Genomic DNA, 25820 nt, shown 5'->3' with positions numbered 1-25820 from the left:
TCATAGCTATTTCTTTAGAACTCCATTTTTTCTATCAGTTGAGTACAAGAAACTGCCCATTTACCAATTTGAACTACCCAATAAAATGGTCAGAAATTAGCAATTTGGCCAATTTTGCATAAAATAAAATAGATGCCAATTTCAAAATAAGGTCCAGAATAAACAATGTAGACATTCTTGGCACTAAAATAACATATCCTCTGTTCATTAGTCACATCTCTAGGCCCCTCTTATATTACTCCTGCTTTCTATTTTGATTCTTTATTCATGCAAAAAATACAAAATTTACTGTTATGCAGACTACTGCATTATTGTAAAAATGGTATAAATAATATCAGTGCACTAGTGAAAGAATATTAGACTCCCCAGTTGACATGTATTGGACGTGTGGTGTCATTTGCTTACTCTTGAACATTGGTAAAAATCGAACATTTCCGCTACTTTGAGCTCAATTTCAAGGTCGTTTTTGAGAAAGTAATCAAAATCATCTCTATTTCTGTAATATGTTTTCCATTTTATCACACGAAACCATGAAAACGAGAATACAGTGATAAATACTATACGAAAATACACCTCAAAGTCGACGTTTTAATCCAAAAAAACGGTCAGTTTTTTTTTTCTCATTATGCACTGCGTGCTGCAGGATTTTTTTTATGTGGTGCACACTGACCCCACAGACCCATTTTCTCACATGTGGGCCTACCAGCTTTCTCCTGCTTGATTTGAAGCCGCTAGAATTTATGCGTTTAAATATGTCCGAAACAGTGGCGCATAAGACGTATATATACAACCGAAACAAAGGGTAATCTCAGCCTTCTTGAAGGGACTACAAAATAAAAAAAAAAAAAATTAACAGCTGTCTCCCACCAAGGCAGGGTGACCCGAATAAACTACATTTCTTATTTTTGCATTCAGTAATTTATGCTTCAGAAGGGGTTATTAATCCCTTGCTCCTGGCATTTTAGTAGCCTCTTACGACACACATGGGTTACCGAGGAAGAATTCTGTTCCGCTTCCCAATGGAGATTAAATTGAAACATATGATCCCAATTATTATTAAATCATGAGATGTAAATTAGCTTTTATCATCACCTTTTCCAATGCTTATGTTATAACAAAGAAATATTTGTCTCTGCTTACCTGGTTAAAATTGCTCTCACTGACAGAAAATGTTTGAGTTTGCTCAGTGTCCAAATCCACTTTTTCATTAAGTTCTTCTGAACTTTCACTATCTGTTGATGTGTCTTCTCTGTATGTATCCCCTTTCTTTCGCTTATCACTACCACTAAGCTTCTCTGTGTCTGTACTTTTTCTTCTTTCTCTACCTTTCACTACATCTGCTATAGTTGGTCTGACACAAGAGAAAGCTTTTTCACTAGCACTTTTGTGATTCAACTTATCATTCTGTTCTGCAGGGTCTATTTTCCCTTTTGTACACACAGGTAATGATACATCTATTCTAACAGCCTCTTTATCATCTTTCTTAATCATACTGCTTAAAACATCACTATTATAGTTTATGTTATTTGTTGCTAGAAGCTTTTGTGATTCAACTGAACTAATGCTGGACACTTTTAACAATTCACTGTGATTTTCAAATAATCTATTTATTCGGCTTGCTTTAGACTTCTCACTCGAATCACCAGCACATCTTTCATTTTGATCTTTACGTTTCGGTGAAATGTCTTTATTACTAGTGATTTTATGTTTCGGAGAGAGTTCTTTACAATTTATAACTTTATGCTTCGGAGATGTATCTTTATTACTTGCAGTCTTATGTTTTGGAGATTGGTCTTTATTACTACTAGCAATTTTATGTTTTGTAGAATTATCTTTATTACTCGTGACTTTATATTTTGGAGAGATATCCTTATTACTTGTGATTTTGTGCAATGGCGAGAGGTCTTTATTACTTGTGCTTTTATATTTCGGAGAGATATCTTTATTAGAAGTTATTTTATGTTTCGGAGAGAGACTATCATTACTAGTGATTTTATGTTTCGGTGATAGGTCTTTATTACTTGTAATATCAGCAGACAAGTCCTTTATTAAACTAGTTCCAGTGGAGTATAATTCTTGATTGCCTTTTCTCTCATCAGCCTTTTCTTCTATCAGCCTTTTACTCTTTTTCCTTGATCTTTTCTTTTGCTCAGATCCTCTGTTCAAACTCTTCTCCTGGTTATAGACTTTGTTTAATTTTTCAGTGGAAAAAGAATTTTTCTCTAAAGTATGCTCCTTGCTATGCCTTTTCATGTAATCAAGTTCTTTGATGATGATCTTCTTCTCACAACCTGGATCAGGGTTTGGCAATTTTTCAGCACTTAGCTCAGACATTGTTTTTTTATCAAAGCCTGGTTCTCTACAGGCTTTCTTTTCAAGAAGGGGTTCAACAATAGAAATTCTTTTTACACCAAGTTCTGTATCATATTTGCCTTGCAAACACTGTTCCTTACTAGAGTTATCATAACTGCAATCTTTCTTTTGTTTCTTTTCAAAGCTGGATTCTTTCCTTGATTTCTTTTCTTGAGTCACATCTCTACTTGCCAACTTTTCAGAAAACAGATCTTTGGTTTTATCCTCTACTCCAGGTTCTCTGTCACATTTTATCTCAGAAATATATTCTGCATCAGATCTTTGGTCTGGAGCCGTTTCTTTATTTGTTTTTTCACTTATTAAGTCTTTATTCAATCTTTTATCTGAATTAGACTCTTTCCTTGAGCGTTTTTCATGAGCATCCTTACTACTACGTTTTTCTGGAGATGAAGTTTTACTAGATTTCTTTTCCACAGAAAAATCCTTGACAGATTCATCAATATTTTCCTCTTTGGTCTGTTTCCTCTCTGAACCCATCTCCTTGCTACTTTGCTTTCTTTCTTTGCTTGGTTTTCTTTCATGAGAAGCATCTTTTCCAGATTTCTTTTCAGGAGTGGAATCTTTGATTACTTTCTTCTCCACAACAAATTCTTTGTTTTTCTCAAGTGTTAAAGACTTACTTTTCTTCTCCAAAACAGAGTCCTTACTAGAGTCCCTATTAGTTTTCTTCTCTGTAGTATTTCCTTTACTTAATTTCTTGTCAGTATTTTTTCCAGGTTTCTTGTCTGATGTACCATCTTTATCATACTTCTTCCCATTATTATCATTTCTACTCACTATATTGTCACAAAATAATTCAACAGGAGATTTATTTTCTGAAAACTCTCTGTTAGATTTTTTGTCACTGGCAGCATCCTCATTAGCCCTTCTATCAAGAGCTTCTATACTGTGTGACTTCTCTACAGAGGCATCCTTGATTTTCCTCTTCTCAGGAGAAAGATCTTTACTTGATCTTCTATCAAGAGAGGAATCTCTGCCACCTCTCCTTTCTGTCTCTCTCTCTTTTAGCTTTTTTTCTTCAACCACTTCAATTCTTATCTTTTTGTCAGAACCATTATCTTTTAAGCATTTTTTCTCTGGGTGACCTTCTTTACAGAGATCTCTTCTAACTTTCTGTTCCACACTAACTTCCTTCACTGGTTTATCATAACTTATTTCCTTAGTTGACCTCCACTCAAGAGTAGCTTCACAATTTTTTTTAGTTAAATTATTACTTTCTTTACTGAGCTTCTTTTCACAGCTTACATCTTTTGTCGTCTTTTCAGATAAAATTTTATTCGGCTTTTTTTCTGAATTGTACTCTTTATTTAAAGACTTGTCAAAATTTATTTCTTTTAATGAAGTGATGTCTGGAGCAGCATCCTTACTCGAATTCTTCTCAAGGTTGAAGTCCTTAGATATTCGTTTGTCAATATTTGATTCTTTACTTAAATTTCTTTCACTGTTCATATCTCTACTGGATTTATTTTCAAACAAAGATTCTCTATTAAACTTTCTTTCAGTTGCTATTTCCTTATTTAAAGTCCTTCCAGGATTACAATCACGTATCTCTCTTTCAGTTTCCTTTCTTTCTGGAATATCTTTAATAACCTCATTTGACTTAACATCAGTCTTCAAAAGTTCTTTCCTTTTTTCATCCCAAACATCCTTTTCTAGCTTTGTTTTAGTTTTATCATGGTTGTTATCTTTTGTATCCATAACATTCTCAATGTGAAAAGTCTGGGTACAGTGATCAACAGAAATACCTGATGTATCTTTCTTACTTGGACTAGAAACTTTGTCAAGCTGCCAACTGGTGCTTTGAGGTGATAGTGTGTTCACATTTTTGCTAGATTTTGGGGATTCATAGACTTTATTGTACTTGGTTGTAGATTCATTAGATACTTTTTCTTGAATTTTTGATAAATCATTACCCAAAACTAAAGCCTTTTGCTCATTTTGCTGTAAATTTAGATTTTTTGTGCTGAAGAGTAAGCGATCAAATTCACGATTCAATTCCAATTCCTTTTCACGTCTTCTCTCTTCCAATTCTGCTAATGATAATGGCATATTTTTTCCTTCCTCAGTTTTGTCTTTATCACTGTCCTCCCACTTGGCTGTGATATCACACTTCCTCTCTGGCGGTGACACACTATCTCTTTTGTAAGGCTGAAAAGAAATTGTTCTATTTTCTTCTACTTTTAACCCAAGAAGAGGTACACTGGGTTTACTTTCATCAACACCTTTAGATCTAGAGATATTTTCCTCAACAACTGATCCACTGTTTTCAGACTTAGGCTCACTTACAAGACCAGGATTCGTAACACTTAAACTTCTAACTTCAGTACAAAGTGTTTCATTCACTACATGCAAGTTACTGTCTGATGTCTGCTCAATTCTAATTGAGCCACCATCATTTCCTTTAGGTAATGGCACTGGTAGTAATTGTTTAACTTCATCTATTTTTGACAAATGTACACTTTTATTTACATTTTTATTTTTCTCGTTATCAATTCCATCAGTAGTCTCATCATCACTGAAAATACTTGATTTTCCAGAGTTTTTCTCCTCTAGCACAGGAACTTTGGTAACTTTACCAACACCAAATCCAACAGTTGCTATAGAATCACAAGATGATGAAGTGAATAAATGTGATGGCTTATGCTTGTCAAAAAGCTGAGATGATTTATGCATAGGGGATGAAGGGGAACTTGGCATTAAAATCTTGGCTTTCCCATCTGTCCTAACAGCAGTTCCAAACCCTTCACTCAATGTTAGCTTTGGTGCAGTGAGCTGTGGTTTTCTCCTTGGCAATGGTTTGTTCATGGGGCTGGAATCACCATCTTCATACTCCTTTTTCCTGTCATCATCAGAAGCAGAAGAGCTACTATCACTCCAATCTGAGCTATCTGAATCAGAATCCTGAAAGTAAAATTTGAGCAATCAGGATAAATGTTTGGTTTTAAAATAAAAGAATGCTTATATCTCTAAACAACCCTCATTTCCTACACTTTATACTGCATTTTTAACATACAATCATAACAAAATACACTAAATGTAATAAAATACTTATGTGATATAGGGAAAAATATGCATAAAAGAATTCTCTGAACCTTTGTGCAATCTTAACTACTGTACATGTGAAACTGTTATCAAATATTTTACTGATATTCATAATGTACAGTAATGGATTGCCTGCAACATTCATTTCAACTTTTCAAGATATAACAAGCGTAAATCGAGAATACTTATGAAGAAACGTTGGATAACTCAACACGTGAATATGAACCATAATATTTATTAGGGAATGTTAATCAATAAATCACATAACAAAGACTTAATACTTGTGAAATAATACTAATTCATCACTTAAGGATGAACCAAACACACTGTGGTAATTTGGCAAATTCATCACAAATCTATAACTATAATACAAGTCTTACTTATCTCATGAATATAAACCTGACAAAATTTAAGAACAAGAAAAAATAAAGAACTATGATAAATCTTCATTGCTATTAAGATATAAAAAGGGGTAAGGAAGTTTACATATAAAAAAAAAGCAGCTCATAGATGAATAAGATTACAGTGGACCTCCGAGTTTCGTGAATAATCCGTTCCAGAGAGCCTGCCGAAAGTCGAAATTCACGCAACTCGAAACCATTTTCCCCCATAAGAAATAATGGAAATAAAATTAATCCGTTCAAGACACCCAAAAATATTAAAATAAAATATTTTTTTCAAATTAAATAAAGATTTACATACTGAAAACAATCAGAAATCAAGTACATGCATTTAAAAAAATAATAACATTACACTTACCTTTACTGAATACTTCTGGGTGGATGGAAGACGGGAGGAGGGGATAGGAGGAAGGTGTACACTATTGCTTGGAAGGAGAATCTCCTTCCATTAGGACTTCAGGTACCAAGTCCTTATCTGGGGTTATTTCCCTTCTTTGTTTTTTAAAGACACTGGCACTGGGAACAACTTGAGAGCCACTGAACCCCTGTCACACAAAATATCTGTCCAGAGAGCTCTGTTTCTGGCATTTCTTTAAGATTTGTCTGAAGTGAGACACAACACTGTCATTGTACATGTTGCCAATACGACCTGCAACAGCTTTGTTAGGGTGAAGTTCATCCATAAATGTTTGCACTTCAGTCCACCTTGCACAAATGTCCTTAATCTTTGAAGAAGGCACCTTCCTCCATCTCTCTTCCTCCTCCTCGGCAGCAGTTTCCTTGCACTAGCTTTCCTTGGGCCCATGGTGATTTATTTAGCAGTTGCAATCACAAAAAACAATGGATTATTATGTATGAACCCGTGGGGTGATAGTCACGTGTTGGTAAACAATGGCACACTGAGCATGAATGGCGTGGGAGACTGACTTGGTGTGCACGGTGACGGGCGGGCGGGTACCGGACGGTCGCCAAATCACGAGTCTAATCACGAAACTCGAGGCCAAATTTTGCCAAAAAAAACTTGCCGAAAGTCAAATTTCACTAAAGCCGATGCTGCTGAAACTAGAGGGTCCACTGTATAAATAAAAAAAAGTTCAAAAAATGGGACATCTCATGACAGTGTGAGTGTGCAGAAGGAAGTATAACTAAACTAAGACTGACTAAGAACATATTGTGTATCAAAAGCAAATTACCTGGCTCCCACTATCTGATTTGGAGTTTGTTGGCGAAGGGGACCTTGACACAGAACGTGATTTGATACTTTCCCTCGATGCTGAGCGTGACCTGGAGCTAAGTCTTGAATCTGAATCAGATTCTGAACCATCAGTATCAGAATCATAGGCATCAGAGTCTTCATCACCTTGATCTTGATCCTCAACACTGTCCCAGTTCTCATTTATTGTCACCAACTGGCCTTTAGAATGATCGGGGGACGGAGAGTCCTGAACAGGATTGAAATAATCATTAAGCAGATCTTCCTAACTGGGAAGAAGAGTTTCATATAAAACAATACTGTGCCTTAATTACCTCTATATCCAACATAGATTTAATGTGCTAACTTCTTGTATAACAATGAATAATAAAATCTGTAAAAATAAGGAACCCTTGTACAGTATAAAGGTACTCTAGGTGCAACATTGGTTTGTTACTTTTACAAAGCTTTCCTGAATTAAACGATCATCCTGAATGAAATACTGTGCCTATTTAATTAAAAGTGCATTTTACACATCACAACAAAACAGATCTTACCGGAGAAATCACCGAGACAGAACAAGAACTTAAGATGCTGTACCAGACAGGAGCACAAAGTGAACTAAAAGCCATTTAGGATATTGCAAGAAACCCCAAATATTTCTATACATATGCAAAAAACAAGGTAAGACCTATTTGTAAAATTGGACTATTAATCATAGAAGGTTCAAACAGAGACTATATACATGAAATGAGCGAAATCCTAAAAGACCAGTACGAGTTGATATTTAGTACATCACTAAATGAAAGCAAGGTGGAGTACGCAGTAATTTTTTTTAATTTTATCTGAAGGCCATGCAGCCCAAATAACTGATTTAAACACTAGTCCCAAATAAAAAAAAATTAAAAACATACCTGCTTATTCAGTATCTGGACCAGATTCATGGAATTCCTTATTTATAAGAAAGTGCAAAGTACCACTAGCACAAGCACCTGGAACTATTTGGGGAAAGAACTTAAGAGCTAGGTGAAATACCAGAGACCTTAAAATATGCAGACACAGCTCCTTTGCATAAGTGAGGCAATAAAGTGCTAGAAAAAAATTCAGACCAGTAGTCCTACCATCCCACATTATAAAAGTCTTCAATAGCCATGAGATGCCAAATAACTAATTTTATGGAACACAGTTTGCACAACCCATACCAGCATGGATATAGAGCCAGACCATGCTTGTCCCAACTGCTAAACCACTGAGAGAATTGCAGAGGTGCAGGAAGAAAACCAAAACTCAAGTGTGGTATACAAGGTTTTTGCTAAGGCTTAGCAAAATGAGGGCTACAGGCATAACAGGGACAGTAGGAAGATAGATTTTCAACTGACACATAAAACAAAGAGCAGTATTAAACAGAGTAAAATCCAGCATTAGTGAGGTAAAAAACTCAACACCACAAAGCACTATCCTGGTGCCTCTAATGTTTCTTATCCTCATACCTGACATAAAAACACCTATCACAGTTTTGTATCAACATCTGAAGATAACACCAAAATAAGCATAGTCTTCTCCATAAAATAAACTAAAAAACTGCAGGAAGATATAAGCAGGCTTTTCCAGTGTGGAGTGGAAAGCAACATGACATTCAATGGTGATAAGTTCCAGCTACGTAGATATGGAAAAAATGAAGAACTCAAAAGAGATCCTATATACAAAACCCAAGAGGATCATCAAAGAGAATGAAAGGAACATGTGAAAGACCTGAGAGTAATAATGTCAGCTGACAAATTTAGAGCATTGGGAACAAAAGGACATTTAGTACCCTAAGAAGCAAAAAAAAAAAAAAAAATTCTACTCACTCCATACACAGAACAAGAAGTATGATATTAGAAGACATGGAGGAAGATATCAATGAACTCTTGGTAGAGAACAATTCCCAAGAGAAGCAGATACAGAAGGATCAGAAAGAAATGTATAGTAACATGGAAAATCAATTATTGAACACTGGCAATAGCATATTACACACGACATACGGTAATTTTTATCTTAATTTAATCTGACTGGAACCTTAAGATGACTGGGCCATCCTTGACCACTGTCAAGTCACCAATAAAAATGGCCAAGGACAGACCAAAACACTGTCATGAGGTTCCTCTTATAAGTGTGGGTTTTTAGTGAATTACTTAAATAGTCTTAGATTCAGGTAGAGCAGATTAAGTTACCTAGTGTATATCTTAATTGAAAATTGTATACATTATACTCATGTACTATATCAATTATATATCCAATAAAGTTTTTCAAGAATTAAACTTTAAATACCCATAAATATTTTTTTTTTATTATCACACCGGCCGATTCCCACCAAGGCAGGGTGGCCCGAAAAAGAAAAACTTTCACCATCATTCACTCCATCACTGTCTTGCCAGAAGGGTGCTTTACACTACAGTTTTTAAACTGCAACATTAACACCCCTCCTTCAGAGTGCAGGCACTGTACTTCCCATCTCCAGGACTCAAGTCCGGCCTGCCGGTTTCCCTGAATCCCTTCATAAATGTTACTTTGCTCACACTCCAACAGCACGTCAAGTATTAAAAACCATTTGTCTCCATTCACTCCTATCAAACACGCTCACGCATGCCTGCTGGAAGTCCAAGCCCCTCGCACACAAAACCTCCTTTACCCCCTCCCTCCAACCCTTCCTAGGCCGACCCCTACCCCGCCTTCCTTCCACTACAGACTGATACACTCTTGAAGTCATTCTGTTTCGCTCCATTCTCTCTACATGTCCGAACCACCTCAACAACCCTTCCTCAGCCCTCTGGACAACAGTTTTGGTAATCCCGCACCTCCTCCTAACTTCCAAACTACGAATTCTCTGCATTATATTCACACCACACATTGCCCTCAGACATGACATCTCCACTGCCTCCAGCCTTCTCCTCGCTGCAACATTCATCACCCACGCTTCACACCCATATAAGAGCGTTGGTAAAACTATACTCTCATACATTCCCCTCTTTGCCTCCAAGGACAAAGTTCTTTGTCTCCACAGACTCCTAAGTGCACCACTCACTCTTTTTCCCTCATCAATTCTATGATTCACCTCATCTTTCATAGACCCATCCGCTGACACGTCCACTCCCAAATATCTGAATATGTTCACCTCCTCCATACTCTCTCCCTCCAATCTGATATTCAATCTTTCATCACCTAATCTTTTTGTTATCCTCATAACCTTACTCTTTCCTGTATTCACCTTTAATTTTCTTCTTTTGCACACCCTACCAAATTCATCCACCAATCTCTGCAACTTCTCTTCAGAATCTCCCAAGAGCACAGTGTCATCAGCAAAGAGCAGCTGTGACAACTCCCACTTTGTGTGTGATTCTTTATCTTTTAACTCCACGCCTCTTGCCAAGACCCTCGCATTTACTTCTCTTACAACCCCATCTATAAATATATTAAACAACCACGGTGACATCACACATCCTTGTCTAAGGCCTACTTTTACTGGGAAAAAATTTCCCTCTTTCCTACATACTCTAACTTGAGCCTCACTATCCTCGTAAAAACTCTTCACTGCTTTCAGTAACCTACCTCCTACACCATACACTTGCAACATCTGCCACATTGCCCCCCTATCCACCCTGTCATACGCCTTTTCCAAATCCATAAATGCCACAAAGACCTCTTTAGCCTTATCTAAATACTGTTCACTTATATGTTTCACTGTAAACACCTGGTCCACACACCCCCTACCTTTCCTAAAGCCTCCTTGTTCATCTGCTATCCTATTCTCCGTCTTACTCTTAATTCTTTCAATTATAACTCTACCATACACTTTACCAGGTACACTCAACAGACTTATCCCCCTATAATTTTTGCACTCTCTTTTATCCCCTTTGCCTTTATACGAAGGAACTATGCATGCTCTCTGCCAATCCCTAGGTACCTTACCCTCTTCCATACATTTATTAAATAATTGCACCAACCACTCCAAAACTATATCCCCACCTGCTTTTAACATTTCTATCTTTATCCCATCAATCCCGGCTGCCTTACCCCCTTTCATTTTACCTACTGCCTCACGAACTTCCCCCACACTCACAACTGGCTCTTCCTCACTCCTACAAGATGTTATTCCTCCTTGCCCTATACACGAAATCACAGCTTCCCTATCTTCATCAACATTTAACAATTCCTCAAAATATTCCTTCCATCTTCCCAATACCTCTAACTCTCCATTTAATAACTCTCCTCTCCTATTTTTAACTGACAAATCCATTTGTTCTCTAGGCTTTCTTAACTTGTTAATCTCACTCCAAAACTTTTTCTTATTTTCAACAAAATTTGTTGATAACATCTCACCCACTCTCTCATTTGCTCTCTTTTTACATTGCTTCACCACTCTCTTAACTTCTCTCTTTTTCTCCATATACTCTTCCCTCCTTGCATCACTTCTACTTTGTAAAAACTTCTCATATGCTAACTTTTTCTCCCTTACTACTCTCTTTACATCATCATTCCACCAATCGCTCCTCTTCCCTCCTGCACCCACTTTCCTGTAACCACAAACTTCTGCTGAACACTCTAACACTACATTTTTAAACCTACCCCATACCTCTTCGACCCCATTGCCTATGCTCTCATTAGCCCATCTATCCTCCAATAGCTGTTTATATCTTACCCTAACTGCCTCCTCTTTTAGTTTATAAACCTTCACCTCTCTCTTCCCTGATGCTTCTATTCTCCTTGTATCCCATCTACCTTTTACTCTCAGTGAATGTGAATTATCATTAAATCTGTAAGGGAAGGAAGGCGGGGTAGGGGTCATTCTTGAGGGGAATAAAGGAGGGGGTAAAGGGGGTTTTGTGGGTGAGGGGCATGGACTTCCAGCAAGCGTGTGTGAGTGTTAGATAGGAGTGAATGGAGACGAATGGTTTTTGGGACCTGACGAACTGTTGGAGTGTGAGCAGGGTAATATTTTGTGAAGGGATTCACGGAAACCAGTTAGCCGTACTTGAGTCCTGAAAATGGGAAGTACAATGCCTGCACTTTAAAGAAGGGGTTTGGGATATGGGCAGTGTGGAGGGACATCTAAACTGTCGTATCTGAGAGCCTCTGCAAAGACAGTGATTATGTATGAATGATAGTAAGTGTTGAATGATGATGAAAGCTTTTTCTTTCTTTTTGGGTTTTTGCTTTATTTTTGGGTCACCCTGCCTCGATGAGAAATGGCCGATGTGTTAAAAATCAATCAAAAACCTTCTGAATGTTTTCAAAATGTGGTTTAGCTATACCTTTGACAGAGAAAATACAACTCACTCTAATAGCCTGTATATCAACAGTTGAAGGTAAATCCTGTGGCTCCTCTTCTTCCTCATCCTCTTCATGGGCAACTGAAGGAGGCCCCCACATGTGATGATGGTGAGGGAGTGGGGGTGTTATATGGGGATGGTGGTGTGGTGGTGGTGGTGAGGCGAGGTGGTGTGGTGGTGGTGGTGGTGGTGAAGTTAAGTGGTGGTGATGGTGGTGTGGGGGAGGTGGTGGTGGGGGTGGAGGAGACGTCAGATGGTGGTGGTGGTGGTGATGGTGGTGATGATGAGATGAGTGGTGAGGAGATGTGAGTGGAGGAGCAACAAGAGGATGTGGTGGTGGGGATACTGATGCCAAGGAGGCTGCTGGAGGAGTTGGAGTTGTAGCTGGCACCACAACAGATGTCTGTGCTAACTGTTTTGCCCCTTCAAGTGTCATGGGCTCAGCCAGTGTGGCACTCTCCTCCTCATCCTCACTCAACATCATATCCTGAAAATTAACATCAATTAATAGATAGAACACATTTAAATGTTTTCAAGTTGATAAGAAGACTTAGAATATAAAGCAATGAATGTAAGTATGGTATACAGGTACTCCTCACTTTACGACCTATCTGTTTAACGATCGCTCAGATTTACAACCAGCTCTCCGACCAGTGTATGTGTATTTTACTTTTTTATTTCTTTTTAATGCCTAGTTCTATTTTTAATATACTAAAAATGTTATAAAAGGTGCAAAGGTGGCATTCTCTCAGACTAATCATTCAACAAACCCTTCCTTCTCCCACCTGCACCTACTCTCCTATAACAACAAACCTTTGCTGTACACTCTAGCACTGAATTCTCAAAACAATCTCACGTCATCCTGCCTTCACTGTCCTAAAGGTAATGACACCAAAAAATTTGATGGAAAATTTAAGTTCTATTTTAAGCCAATTTCATTGCTTATTTCAACCGAATTCTTAGGTATCTCGCTAGTACGCCTTCCATTCTATCGACTGAGCACAAGAAACTGCCCATTTGATTATCAAAACTATTTTATACAAATTCAAATTTAAAAAGTCCAAAATAAACAACGTAGATATTCCAGGCACTGCAATATTTCCTATGTCCATTAATCACACTCCCAGACCTCTCCTATATTACACTTGCCTTTCATTCTGAATTCATTGTCACACATACAAAAATATCCGATTTACCCTATTTCTCAGATAATAATATATAACCAGGAATGATAAGGCATGGTTTATGACATCCCAATAATTGAATCAGACCTAGTAAAAACCCATAAAACAGACAATAGGGTGTAAGGGAGCTTTACTCATTCTCAAGAAAATTGTCAAAAATTTAACATTTCCACTACTTTGAGAGCAATTTCAAGCTACTTCTCATCCAACCAGTTCAATAGTATGTTTTCCATTCTATCAAATGACACCAATAAACAGCCAATAAAACCATCCTGGAAAACACCTCAAATTCACTATTTTAAACCAAACAGGTCAGAATTTTGTTTTTTCCATCATGCACTGCATGGGGCAGGATTTCTTTTAACACTATGCACACTGCACAGATCCATTCTCTCATAATTAGGCAAAAATTTACCACTCTCAGCTTAGGTGAATGAGCTGAACTCAAGATGTAGATCTACGTGAGGGGACCCTGGCATCAATAATGTAAATCAGTGATTCCCAAAGTGGGTGGTACCACCCCACAGGGGACGGTGGAAAGACACAGGAGGGATGTGTTCAGGAAAAAGGGGGCAGTATGGGGGCAGCACCACAAAGAAGTTAGATGGCTGTCAAAGGTGAAACTTCCTGGGACATTTCTATTCACTTTCTAAAGCACTGTTGAAGTCTTTCAAGACCCCAATTCTGTTCTACATGATTAGCTAAGAAACATAAAAGTTCAACGAAGTTAATTTGCAAATGCAAGGAAATGAAGTCACTCTTATCAAAGTCAAATCAGCCCTTTCCACTTTTCTGTTCAGATTACAGTTATTCAAAAGCAACTTAGCCCTTTTTGAGCTCTTCCAGTTTCTGAGCCTCTCTGAATTGGAGAAGGGAAAGAGAATTGTGCACACCTAAATGAGCAGCATAGATGTCTGACAAATTTCAGGATTTTTTTTATGCTTAACCCTGTGACTGTTTTGGTTGCATATATACATCTTATGAGCCACCGTTTTTGGTGTATATATACTCATATAAATTCTAGCGGTTTCAAATCAAGCAGGAGAAAGCTGGTAGGCCCACATGTGAAAGAATGGGCCTGTGTGGTCAGTGTGCACTATATAAAAAAAATCCTGCAGCACGCAGTGCATGAGAAAAAAAAAACTCCGACCATTTTTTTAATTAAAATGTTGACTCTGTGGTTTATTTTCGTATAGTATTTATGGTTGTATTCTTGTTTTCTTGGTCTCATTTAACAGAATAGAAAACATATTATAGAAATTGAGGTGATTTTGATTGGTTTTACTATGAAAAGAATCTTGAAATGAAGCTCAAAGTAGGGGAAATGTTTGATTTTTGCCGATGTTAAAAAGTTAACAAATTATGTTATTTTCCAATAAATGTCCAAGTAGCCATTCTAATATGCAGTCATGAATGGGTTGACATTATTTATACAATTATTACAATATTGCAGTAGTCTGCATAACAGCAAATCTTCTATTTTTTGTTTGAATAAAAATTCAGAACAGAAAGCATTAGTAATATCAGAGGGGCCTGGAGACATGACTGATGAACAAAGAAAATGTTATTTTAGAGCCAGGAATGTCTGCATTGTTCATTCTGGACCCTATTTGAAAATTGTCATATTTTTTAATTTTCATGATATTGACCAAATTGCAAATTTCTGACAACGTTATTGGGTAGTTGAAATCGGTAAATGGGCAGTTTCTTGTACTCAATCAATAGAAAAAATGGAGTTCTAAAGAAATAGCTATGAGTTTGGTCAACTGGAACAATGGAATTAGCAGAAAATAGGGCTCAAAGTGGGCGAAATCGCCGATTCATAAATATCGCCAAGGTCGCTAACTTCGCGAAAGCGTAATTCCGTTAGTTTTCTGTCATATTTTGTTCTTTTGGTGTAATATTTCGTTCTTTTGGTGTCATTACAATCGAGAAAAGATTCTCTATCATTTCATAAGAAATAATAATTTTTTTCCAAAATTTTGCGACACCAGGAGATACCTCAGGATTTGGGGTTGCAACAGACAAGGGGTTAAAATACCATACTGAGTGATCAATCCATTCCTAGATGTCAGCAATGAAGAAAGAGGAATGGTGAAGGACGAACTGATTTCACTCCAAAATGACACCGAAATGAGGCCAAAGTTCAAAAAATAATATAAAGGTTTTTGGTTAAAAAAAAAAATTCTGACTGCTACCCTGCACTGTGGAACCAAGTCAAAATGTACTTTATTGCCTTCCCAACATCACATTTAGTAGAGTGAGACTTCAGTGCAGCACCAAGCTTCCTTCCAAGCAAAGAAACAGACTGAGAATTACTAAATGTGGGGATCTAACACTTCTTCCTAGTACCTTCAAGCCTGATACTGAGAATCTGATGTCCCTGCACCAAGAATATCCATCTCATTAAAACTGTGAAGACAATGTAATTACAGATGAGATGTAAATTTACCCTTTCATACTGCCTTATGTAAATTTTTATTTGTGAAATACAGTATTAGATTAGTTGTTATTTTGAATTCACAGTACACCTAATACCAAGAAAGAGGTGTGTGTGTGTGGGGAAGTGCCTGGGATATGACCTGGGATCCAGGGGAGCAGCAGCCTGAAAAAGTTTGGGAACCACTGATGTAGATCTATGTGATGGACAGTGAAAGGGTCAACTGTCTCTTCCTTATTTCATTTACTTTCACTTTTCTCTTACCCAATGACAAAATTCTGTTACTCCTCTAAAAATATGTACATCCACAACTATATCCATCAACATCTTATCTATTAATAGTTTAGAAAACTGCTGTCATTATAAACTTTAAATATGCAATAAGATCAGAGTAAACAGATGATATCAAGATATGCAAAACAACCACTGTGAAAGAACAGGGAAATTCCAAGCGCTTTCATGACTTCTCACATTATCGAGGAACTATACCCCCCACACACACAGTGGCACCTTGACTTACGAGTTTAATTCGTTCTGTGACTGGGCTTGTAACTCAATTTGTTTGTGTATCAAATAAATTTTCCTCATTGAAATTAACTGAAATGCCATTAATCCGTTCCAGGGGAATTCCTGGCTCTCGGGAGGCAGGAGAAAATACTTCAATATAACGCTAATATCAACTCTACAGCTTATTTGTCTATCACAATTGAACTAATATGACATAATAAACAACATAAATAATGTGCAAGAAAGGTATAAAATACTGACAATATGAAAGTTAAGACACATGTGCAACATCTGGATAACTTCATTGTAGACGTTTTGCCATCCAGTTGCTTTATCAATACATATTCTAGGATATAATTAGAAGACAGTAGAACTATATATAAAAGATGAGGTAATCAGTCCCTCAGCCTTGGAGTTAGTGTTCACAGCATCATGGTGGTGGAGAATCTGGAGCAAAGGCAAGGAGGCTGGCAGTTACATAGGCGTCAGTGGATAGGGACGTGTAGCAGACGAGGGCATAGTCACTGGTAGGCGGGATTCCCCAGTGGAAATAGGTCCTAACCAAAGGGATGGGTTACTTGTAATAGCCATGAAGAAGGTCTTGTAGATGTCCTCTGAACAAAGATTGTCCTACCCAAAGGGATGGGTTAGTTGTAATAGCCATGAAGAAGGTCTTGTAGATGTCCTCTAAACAAAGATTCCACGATGTTACAGCGTCTGACAAGTTGTGCAAGAAAGGTATAAAATACTTACAATATGAAAATTAAGACACCACAAAAACTAGAATACAACCATAATAGCATACGAAAATACACTGCAAATTCGCTGATTTAAACCAAAAGCATAGTCAGAGTTTTTTTTCTCATTATGCACTGTGCTGCAGGATTTTTTTAGACTGCGCACACTGACCACATAGGCCCATTCTTTCATATGTAGGCCTACCAGCTTTCTCTCACTAGATTTGAAGGTGCTAGAATTTATGCGTACTAGTGTTTACCTGGAGTTTACCTGGAGAGAGTTCCGGGGGTCAACGCCCGTGCGGCCCGGTCTGTGACCAGGCCTCCTTAGGTCAGTGTCCCAGGATGCGACCCACACCAGTCGACTAACACCCAGGTACCCATTTTACTGATGGGGAACATAGACAACAGGTTGAAAGAAACACGTCCAATGTTTCTACTCTGGCTGGGAATCGAACCCAGGCCCTCGCCGTGTGAAGCGAGAGCGTTAACCACCAGGCCACCAGAGTGTGGCACCAACCCTGGCGTGCAAGCCGTACTAGTATGGCACCAACCCTGAAAGGGTTAATAAATGTATGGAAGAGGGTAAGGTACCTAGGGATTGGCAGAGTGTGCATAGTTCCTTTGTATTAAGGCAAAGGGGACAAAAGAGAGTGATTATGTGTGAGTGAGGTTAAAGAGTTGAATGATGATGAAAGTATTTTCTTTTTGGGGATTTTATATATATATTTTATATATATATATATATATATATATATATATATATATATATATATATATATATATATATATATATATATCTCCATGGGGAAGTGGAACAGAATTCTTCCTCCGTAAGCCATGCGTGTTGTAAGAGGCAACTAAAATGCCGGGAGCAAGGGTAAGGTACCTAGGGATTGGCAGAGTGTGCATAGTTCCTGTGTATTAAGGCAAAGGGGACAAAAGAGAGTGATTATGTGTGAGTGAGGTTAAAGAGTTGAATGATGATGAAAGTATTTTCTTTTTGGGGATTTTATATATATATTTTATATATATATAATATATATATATATATATATATATATATATATATATATATATATCTCCATGGGGAAGTGGAACAGAATTCTTCCTCCGTAAGCCATGCGTGTTGTAAGAGGCGACTAAAATGCCGGGAGCAAGGAGCTAGTAACCCCTTCTCCTGTATATATTACTAAATGTAAAAGGAGAAACTTTCGTTTTTCCTTTTGGGCCACCCCGCCTCAGTGGGATACAGCCGGTGTGTTGAAAGAAAGATTATATTTATATATATATATATATATATTATAGGTAGTAGGTTGGTAGACAGCAACCACCCAGGGAAGTACTACCGTCCTGCCAGATGACTGTGAAACAAAAACCTGTAACTGTTTTGCATGATGGTAGGATTGCTGGTGTCCTTTTTTCTGTCTCATGAACATGCAAGATTTCAGGTACGTCTTGCTACTTCTACTTACACTTAGGTCACACTACACATACATGTACAAGCACATATATACACACCCCTCTGGGTTTTCTTCTATTTTCTTTCTAGTTCTTATTCTTGTTTATTTCCTCTTATCTCCATGGGGAAGTGGAACAGAATTCTTCCTCCGTAAGCCATGCGTGTTGTAAGAGGCGACTAAAATGCCGGGAGCAAGGGGCTAGTAACCTCTTCTCCTGTATATATTACTAAATTTAAAAGGAGAAACTTTCGTTTTTCCTTTTGGGCCACCCCGCCTCGGTGGGATACGGCCGGTGTGTTGAAAGAAAGATATATATATATATATATATATATATATATATATATATATATATATATATATATATATATATATATATATATATATATATATACACATATATATTTCCTTCAACAAGTTGGCCGTCTCCCACCGAGGCAGGGTGACCCAAAAACAAAAGAAAATCCACAAAAAGAAAATGCTTTCATCATCATTCAACACTTTTCACCACACTCACACATAATCAATGTTTTTGCAGAGGTGCTCAGAATACAACAGTTTAGAAGCATATACGTATAAAGATACACAACATATCCCTCCAAACTGCCAATATCCCAAACCCCTCCTTTAAAGTGCAGACATTGTGCTTCCCATTTCCAGGACTCAAGTCCGACTATATGAAAATAACCAGTTTCCCTGAATCCCTTCACTAAATATTACCCTGCTCACACTCCAACAGATCGTCAGGTCCCAAGTACCATTCGTCTCCATTCACTCCTATCTAACACGCTCACGCACGCTTGCTGGAAGTCCAAGCCCCTTGCCCACAAAACCTCCTTTACCCCCTCTCTCCAACCCTTTCGAGGACGACCCCTACCTCGCCTTCCTTCCCCTATAGATTTATATGTAACCCCGAAAAAGGACTTGCCACCTCAAGTCCTAATGGAAGGGGATTCCCCTTCTAAACACTAAGACCATCAACACACTCCCCTCTTCCCATCCCATCAATCATCACCAGATCTTCAATAAAGGTAAGTGTCATGTAACTGTGCATGTCTTCTTCAGTTTGTGTGTATTAAAATTAATATTTCATGTGTTAAAATTTTTTTTTTCAATACTTTTGGGTGTCTTGCACGGATTAATTTGATTTCCATTATTACTTATGGGGAAAATTAACTTGACTAACGATTATTCTGACTAACGATGAGCTCTCAGAAACGGATTAATAGCGTTAGTCGAGGGTCCACTGTGTATGTATGTATGTATGTATATATATGTATGTATGTAGGTATGTAGGTATGTGTATATATATATATATATATATATATATATATATATATATATATATATATATATATATATATACAGTGGACCCCCGCATAACGGACGCCTTGCATAACGGACAATCCGCATAGCGGACGCTTTGATAGCTAAAATTTTGCCCCGCATACCGCCCAAAAACCCGCTCAGCGGCCTTCGTCCGAGATGCGTCCAATGTGCGGCCTGAGCCAGCCTCATATGTTCCGCCGGTGGCATTGTTTACCAGCCAGCCTCCGCGGTAACATTCAAGCATACAATCGGAATATTTCGTATTATTAGAGTGTTTTCGGTGCTGTTTCTGGAAAATAAGTGACCATGGGCCCCAAGAAAGCTTCTAGTTCCAACCCTACAGCAATAAGGGTTAGAATTCCTATAGAAATGAAGAAAGAGATCATTGATAAGTATGAAAGTGGAGTGCGTATCACCGACCTGGTCAGGTTGTACAAGAAACCCAAATCAACCATCTCTTCTATTGTGGCCAAGAAAACGGCAATCAAGGAAGCTGTTCTTGCCAAAGGTTTAACTGTGTTTTCGAAACAAAGATCGCAAGTGATGGAAGATGTTGAGAGACTCTTATTGGTGTGGATAAATGAAAAACAGCTAGCAGGAGATAGCGTCTCTCAAGCGATCATATGTGAAAAGGCTAGGAAGTTGCATGAGGATTTAATTAAAAAAAGGCCTGCAACTAGTGATGATGTGAGTGAATTTAAGGGCAGCAAAGGTTGGTTTGAGAGATTTAAGAAGCGTAGTGGCATACATAGTGTGATACGGCATGGTGAGGCTGCCAGTTCGGACCACAAAGCGGCTGAAAAATATGTGCAGGAATTCAAGGAGTACATAGAAACTGAAGGACTGAAACCTGAACAAGTGTTTAATTGTGATGAAACAGGCCTGTTCTGGAAGAAAATGCCAAGCAGGACCTACATTACTCAGGAGGAAAAGGCACTCCCAGGACATAAGCCTATGAAAGACAGGCTTACTTTGTTGATGTGTGCCAATGCTAGTGGTGATTGCAAAGTTAAGCCTTTATTAGTGTATCACTCTGAAACTCCCAGAGCGTTCAGGCAAAAGAATGTCCTCAAGGATAATTTGTGTGTGCTGTGGAGATCAAACAGTAAGGCATGGGTCACTAGGGACTTTTTCTATAACTGGTTACACCATGCATTTGCCCCCAATGTCAAAGATTACCTAACTGAAAAGAAATTAGAACTTAAGTGCCTCCTGGTGTTAGACAATGCCCCTGGTCATCCTACAGACGTGGCAGAGCGACTTTATGGGGACATGAGCTTCATTAAGGTGAAGTTTTTGCCTCCTAATACCACTCCTCTCCTGCAGCCCATGGACCAGCAGGTCATTTCCAACTTCAAGAAACTGTACACAAAAGCTCTGTTTCAAAAGTGCTTTGAAGTGACCACAGACACTCGATTGACTCTAAAAGAGTTTTGGAAGGATCACTTTAATATCCTCAATTGTGTAAACCTTATAGGTAAGGCTTGGGAGGGAGTGACTAAGAGAACCTTGAACTCTGCTTGGAAGAAACTGTGGCCAGAATGTGTAGACAAAAGGGATTTTGAAGGGTTTGAGGCTAACCCTGAGAGGAGTATACCAGTTGAGGAATCAATTGTGGCATTGGGGAAGTCCTTGGGGTTGGAGGTTAGTGGGGATGATGTGGAAGAGTTGGTGGAGGAGGACAATGAAGAACTAACCACTGATGAGCTGATAGATCAACTTCAAGAGCAAGAGGCCAGACCTGGGGAAACTGGTTCAAAGGAGGGGAGAGAGAAATTGAAGGAATTGCCTACTTCAAAGATTAAGGAAATGTGTGCAAAATGGCTTGAAGTGCAAACCTTTTTTGATGAAAATCACCCTCACACAGCTATTGCAAGCCGTGCTGGTGACTGTTACAATGACAATGTTGTGAACCACTTTAGACAAATCATAAAGGAACGAGAGGTACAGGCCACTATGGACAGATATGTTGTGCGAAAGAAGTCCAGTGACTCTGAAGCTGGTCCTAGTGGCATTAAAAGAAGAAGGGAAGTAACCCCAGAAAAGGACTTGCCTCCTCAAGTCTTAATGGAAGGGGATTCCCTTTCTAAACACTAACACTCTCTCTCCCCTCCTCCCATCCCATCAATCATCACCAGATCTTCAATAAAAGTAAGTGTCATGTAATTGTGCATGCCTTTTTCAGTTTGTGTGTACTAAAATTAACATTTTTTTGTGGTAAAAATTTTTTTTTTTCATACTTTTGGGTGTCTTGCACGGATTAATTTTATTTCCATTATTTCTTATGGGGAAAATTCATTCACATACCGAACATTTCGCATAACAGCCAGCCCTCTTGCACGGATTAAGGTCGCTATGCGGGGGTCCACTGTATATATATATGTATATATATATGTATATATATATATGTATATATATATATGTATATATATATGTATATATATATATATATACAGTGGACCCCCGGTTAACGATTTTAATCCGTGCAAGAGGGGTAATCGTTATGCGAAATAATCGTTATGTGAATGAATTTTCCCCATAAGAAATAATGGAAATAAAATTAATCCGTGCAAGACACCCAAAAGTATGAAAAAAAATTTTTTTTACCACATGAAATGTTAATTTTAATACACACAAACTGAAAAAGGCATGCACACTTACATGACACTTACTTTTATTGAAGATCTGGTGATGATTGATGGGATGGGAGGAGGGGAGAGCATTATCTTCTTACTGTTTAGAAGGGGAATCCCCTTCCATTAGGACTTGAGGTAGCAAGTCCTTTTCCGGGGTTACTTCCCTTCTTCTTTTAATGCCACTAGGACCAGCTTGAGAGTCACTGGACCTCTGTCGCACAACAAATCTGTCCATAGAGCTCTGTACCTCCCGTTCCTTTACGATTTGTCTAAAATGGGCCACAACATTGTCATTGAAATAGTCACCAGCACGGCTTGCAACAGCTGTGTCAGGGTGATTTTCATCCATAAAGGTTTGCAGTTCAACCCACTGTGCACACATTTCCTTAATTTTTGAAGTAGGCACAATGGATTCCACAACTGGCATAGGCTTCTCAGGGTTAGCCCCAATCCCTTCAAAATCTTTCTTAATTTCCATACTAATTCTCACCCTTTTTACCACAGGGTTGGCACTAGAAGCTTTCTTGGGGCCCATGGTCACTTATTTTCCAGAAACAGCACCGAAAACACTGTAATAATACGAAATATTCCGATTGTATGCTTGGATGTTATTGCGGAGGCTGGCTGGTAAACAATGCCACCGGCGGAACATGTGAGCGTGGCTCAGGCCGCACATTGGAAGCGTCTCGGACGAAAATCGGTAAGCGGGTTTTTAAGCGGTATGCGAGGCAAAATTTTTGCAATTAAAGTAAGCGGTATGCGAAATAATCGCTATGTGATGCCATCGTTATGCGGGGGTCCACTGTATATATATATATATATATATATATATATATATATATATATATATATATATATATATATATATATATACAGTGGACCCCCGCATAACGATGGCATCACATAGCGATTATTTCGCATACCGCTTACTTTAATCGCAAAATTTTTGCCGCGCATACCGATTAAAAACCCGCTCACCGATTTTCGTCCGAGACGCGTCCAATGTGCGCCCTCACCCAGCCTCACATGTGCCGCCCGTGCCATTGTTTACCAGGCAGCCTCCGCGCTAACATCCAAGCATACACTCGGAATATTTCGTATTATTACAGTGTTTTCGGTGGTGTTTCTGGAAAATAAGTGACCATGGGCCCCAAGAAAGCTTCTAGTGCCAACCCTGTGGTAAAAAGGGTGAGAATTAGTATGGAAATTAAGAAAGATTTTGAAGGGTTTGGGGCTAACCCTGAGAAGCCTATGCCAGTTGTGGAATCCATTGTGCCTACTTCAAAGATTAAGGAAATGTGTGCACAGTGGGTTGAACTGCAAACCTTTATGGATGAAAATCACCCTGACACAGCTGTTGCAAGCCGTGCTGGTGACTATTTCAATGACAATGTTGTGGCCCATTTTAGACAAATCGTAAAGGAACGGGAGGTACAGAGCTCTATGGACAGATTTGTTGTGCGACAGAGGTCCAGTGACTCTCAAGCTGGTCCTAGTGGCATTAAAAGAAGAAGGGAAGTAACCTCGGAAAAGGACTTGCTACCTCAAGTCCTAATGGAAGGGGATTCCCCTTCTAAACAGTAAGAAGATAATGCTCTCCCCTCCTCCCATCCCATCAATCATCACCAGATCTTCAATAAAAGTAAGTGTCATGTAAGTGTGCATGCCTTTTTCAGTTTGTGTGTATTAAAATTAACATTTCATGTGGTAAAAAACTTTTTTTTTCATACTTTTGGGTGTCTTGCACGGATTAATTTTATTTCCATTATTTCTTATGGGGAAAATTCATTCACATAACGATTATTTCGCATAACAATTACCCCTCTTGCACGGATTAAAATCGTTAACCGGGGGTCCACTGTATTTTTTTTTCAACAAGTCGGCCGTTTCCCACCGAGGCAGGGTGACCCAAAAAAAAGAAAGAAAATCCCCAAAAAGAAAATACTTTCATCATCATTCAACACTTTCACCACACTCGCACATTATCACTGTTTTTGCAGAGGTGCTCAGAATACAACAGTCCAGAAGCATACACATATAAAGACACACAACATATCCCTCCAAACTGCCAATATCCCAAACCCCTCCTTTAAAGTGCAGGCATTGTACTTCCCATTTCCAGGACTCAAGTCCGACTATATGAAAATAACCGGTTTCCCTGAATCCCTTCACTAAATATTACCCTGCTCACACTCCAACAGATCGTCAGGTCCCAAGTACCATTCGTCTCCATTCACTCCTATCTAACACGCTCACGCACGCTTGCTGGAAGTCCAAGCCCCTTGCCCACAAAACCTCCTTTACCCCCTCTCTCCAACCCTTTCGAGGACGACCCCTACCCCGCCTTCCTTCCCCTATAGATTTATATACTTTCCATGTCATTCTACTTTGATCCATTCTCTCTAAATGACCAAACCACCTCAACAACCCCTCTTCTGCCCTCTGACTAATACTTTTATTAACTCCACACCTTCTCCTAATTTCCACACTCCGAATTTTCTGCATAATATTTACACCACACATTGCCCTTAAACAGGACATCTCCACTGCCTCCAACCGTCTCCTCGCTGCTGCATTTACCATCCAAGCTTCACACCCATATAGGAGTGTTGGTACTACTATACTTTCATACATTCCCTTCTTTGCCTCCATAGATAACGTTTTTTGACTCCACGTATACCTCAACGCACCACTCACCTTTTTTCCCTCATCAATTCTATGATTAACCTCATCCTTCATAAATCCATCCGCCGACACGTCAACTCCCAAGTATCTGAAAACATTCACTTCTTCCATACTCCTCCTCCCCAATTTGATATCCAATTTTTCTTTATCTAAATCATTTGACACCCTCATCACCTTACTCTTTTCTATGTTCACTTTCAACTTTCTACCTTTACACACATTCCCAAACTCATCCACTAACCTTTGCAATTTTTCTTTAGAATCTCCCATAAGCACAGTATCATCAGCAAAAAGTAACTGTGTCAATTCCCATTTTGAATTTGATTCCCCAAAATTTAATCCCACCCCTCTCCCGAACACCCTAGCATTTACTTCCTTTACAACCCCATCTATAAATATATTAAACAACCATGGTGACATTACACATCCCTGTCTAAGACCTACTTTTACCGGGAAGTAGTCTCCTCTCTTCTACACACCCTAACCTGAGCCTCACTATCCTCATAAAAACTCTTTACAGCATTT

The 25820-nt window shown here is 38.5% G+C and overlaps 1 protein-coding gene across 2 annotated transcripts in view; it reads right to left on the bottom strand.

Annotated features, from left to right (window-relative positions):
- The window catches only part of LOC128693874 (uncharacterized), a 475055-nt gene that overhangs the window by 412770 nt on the left and 36465 nt on the right, over window positions 1–25820 (bottom strand). For both annotated transcript variants that reach the window (XM_070090862.1, XM_070090861.1), the window contains exons 3-5: window positions 12325–12804; window positions 7010–7258; window positions 1141–5274 (exon numbers count right to left, since the gene is read on the bottom strand). In XM_070090862.1, coding sequence (XP_069946963.1) covers window positions 1141–5274; window positions 7010–7258; window positions 12325–12804 — 4863 coding nt within the window. The remainder of the gene's footprint in view (window positions 1–1140; window positions 5275–7009; window positions 7259–12324; window positions 12805–25820) is intronic.

The sequence above is a fragment of the Cherax quadricarinatus genome, chromosome 33 (genome assembly GCF_038502225.1).
Source record: "Cherax quadricarinatus isolate ZL_2023a chromosome 33, ASM3850222v1, whole genome shotgun sequence".
Taxonomy (NCBI): Eukaryota; Metazoa; Arthropoda; class Malacostraca; order Decapoda; family Parastacidae; genus Cherax; species Cherax quadricarinatus.
This window is presented reverse-complemented; position numbering and strand designations above follow the sequence as displayed.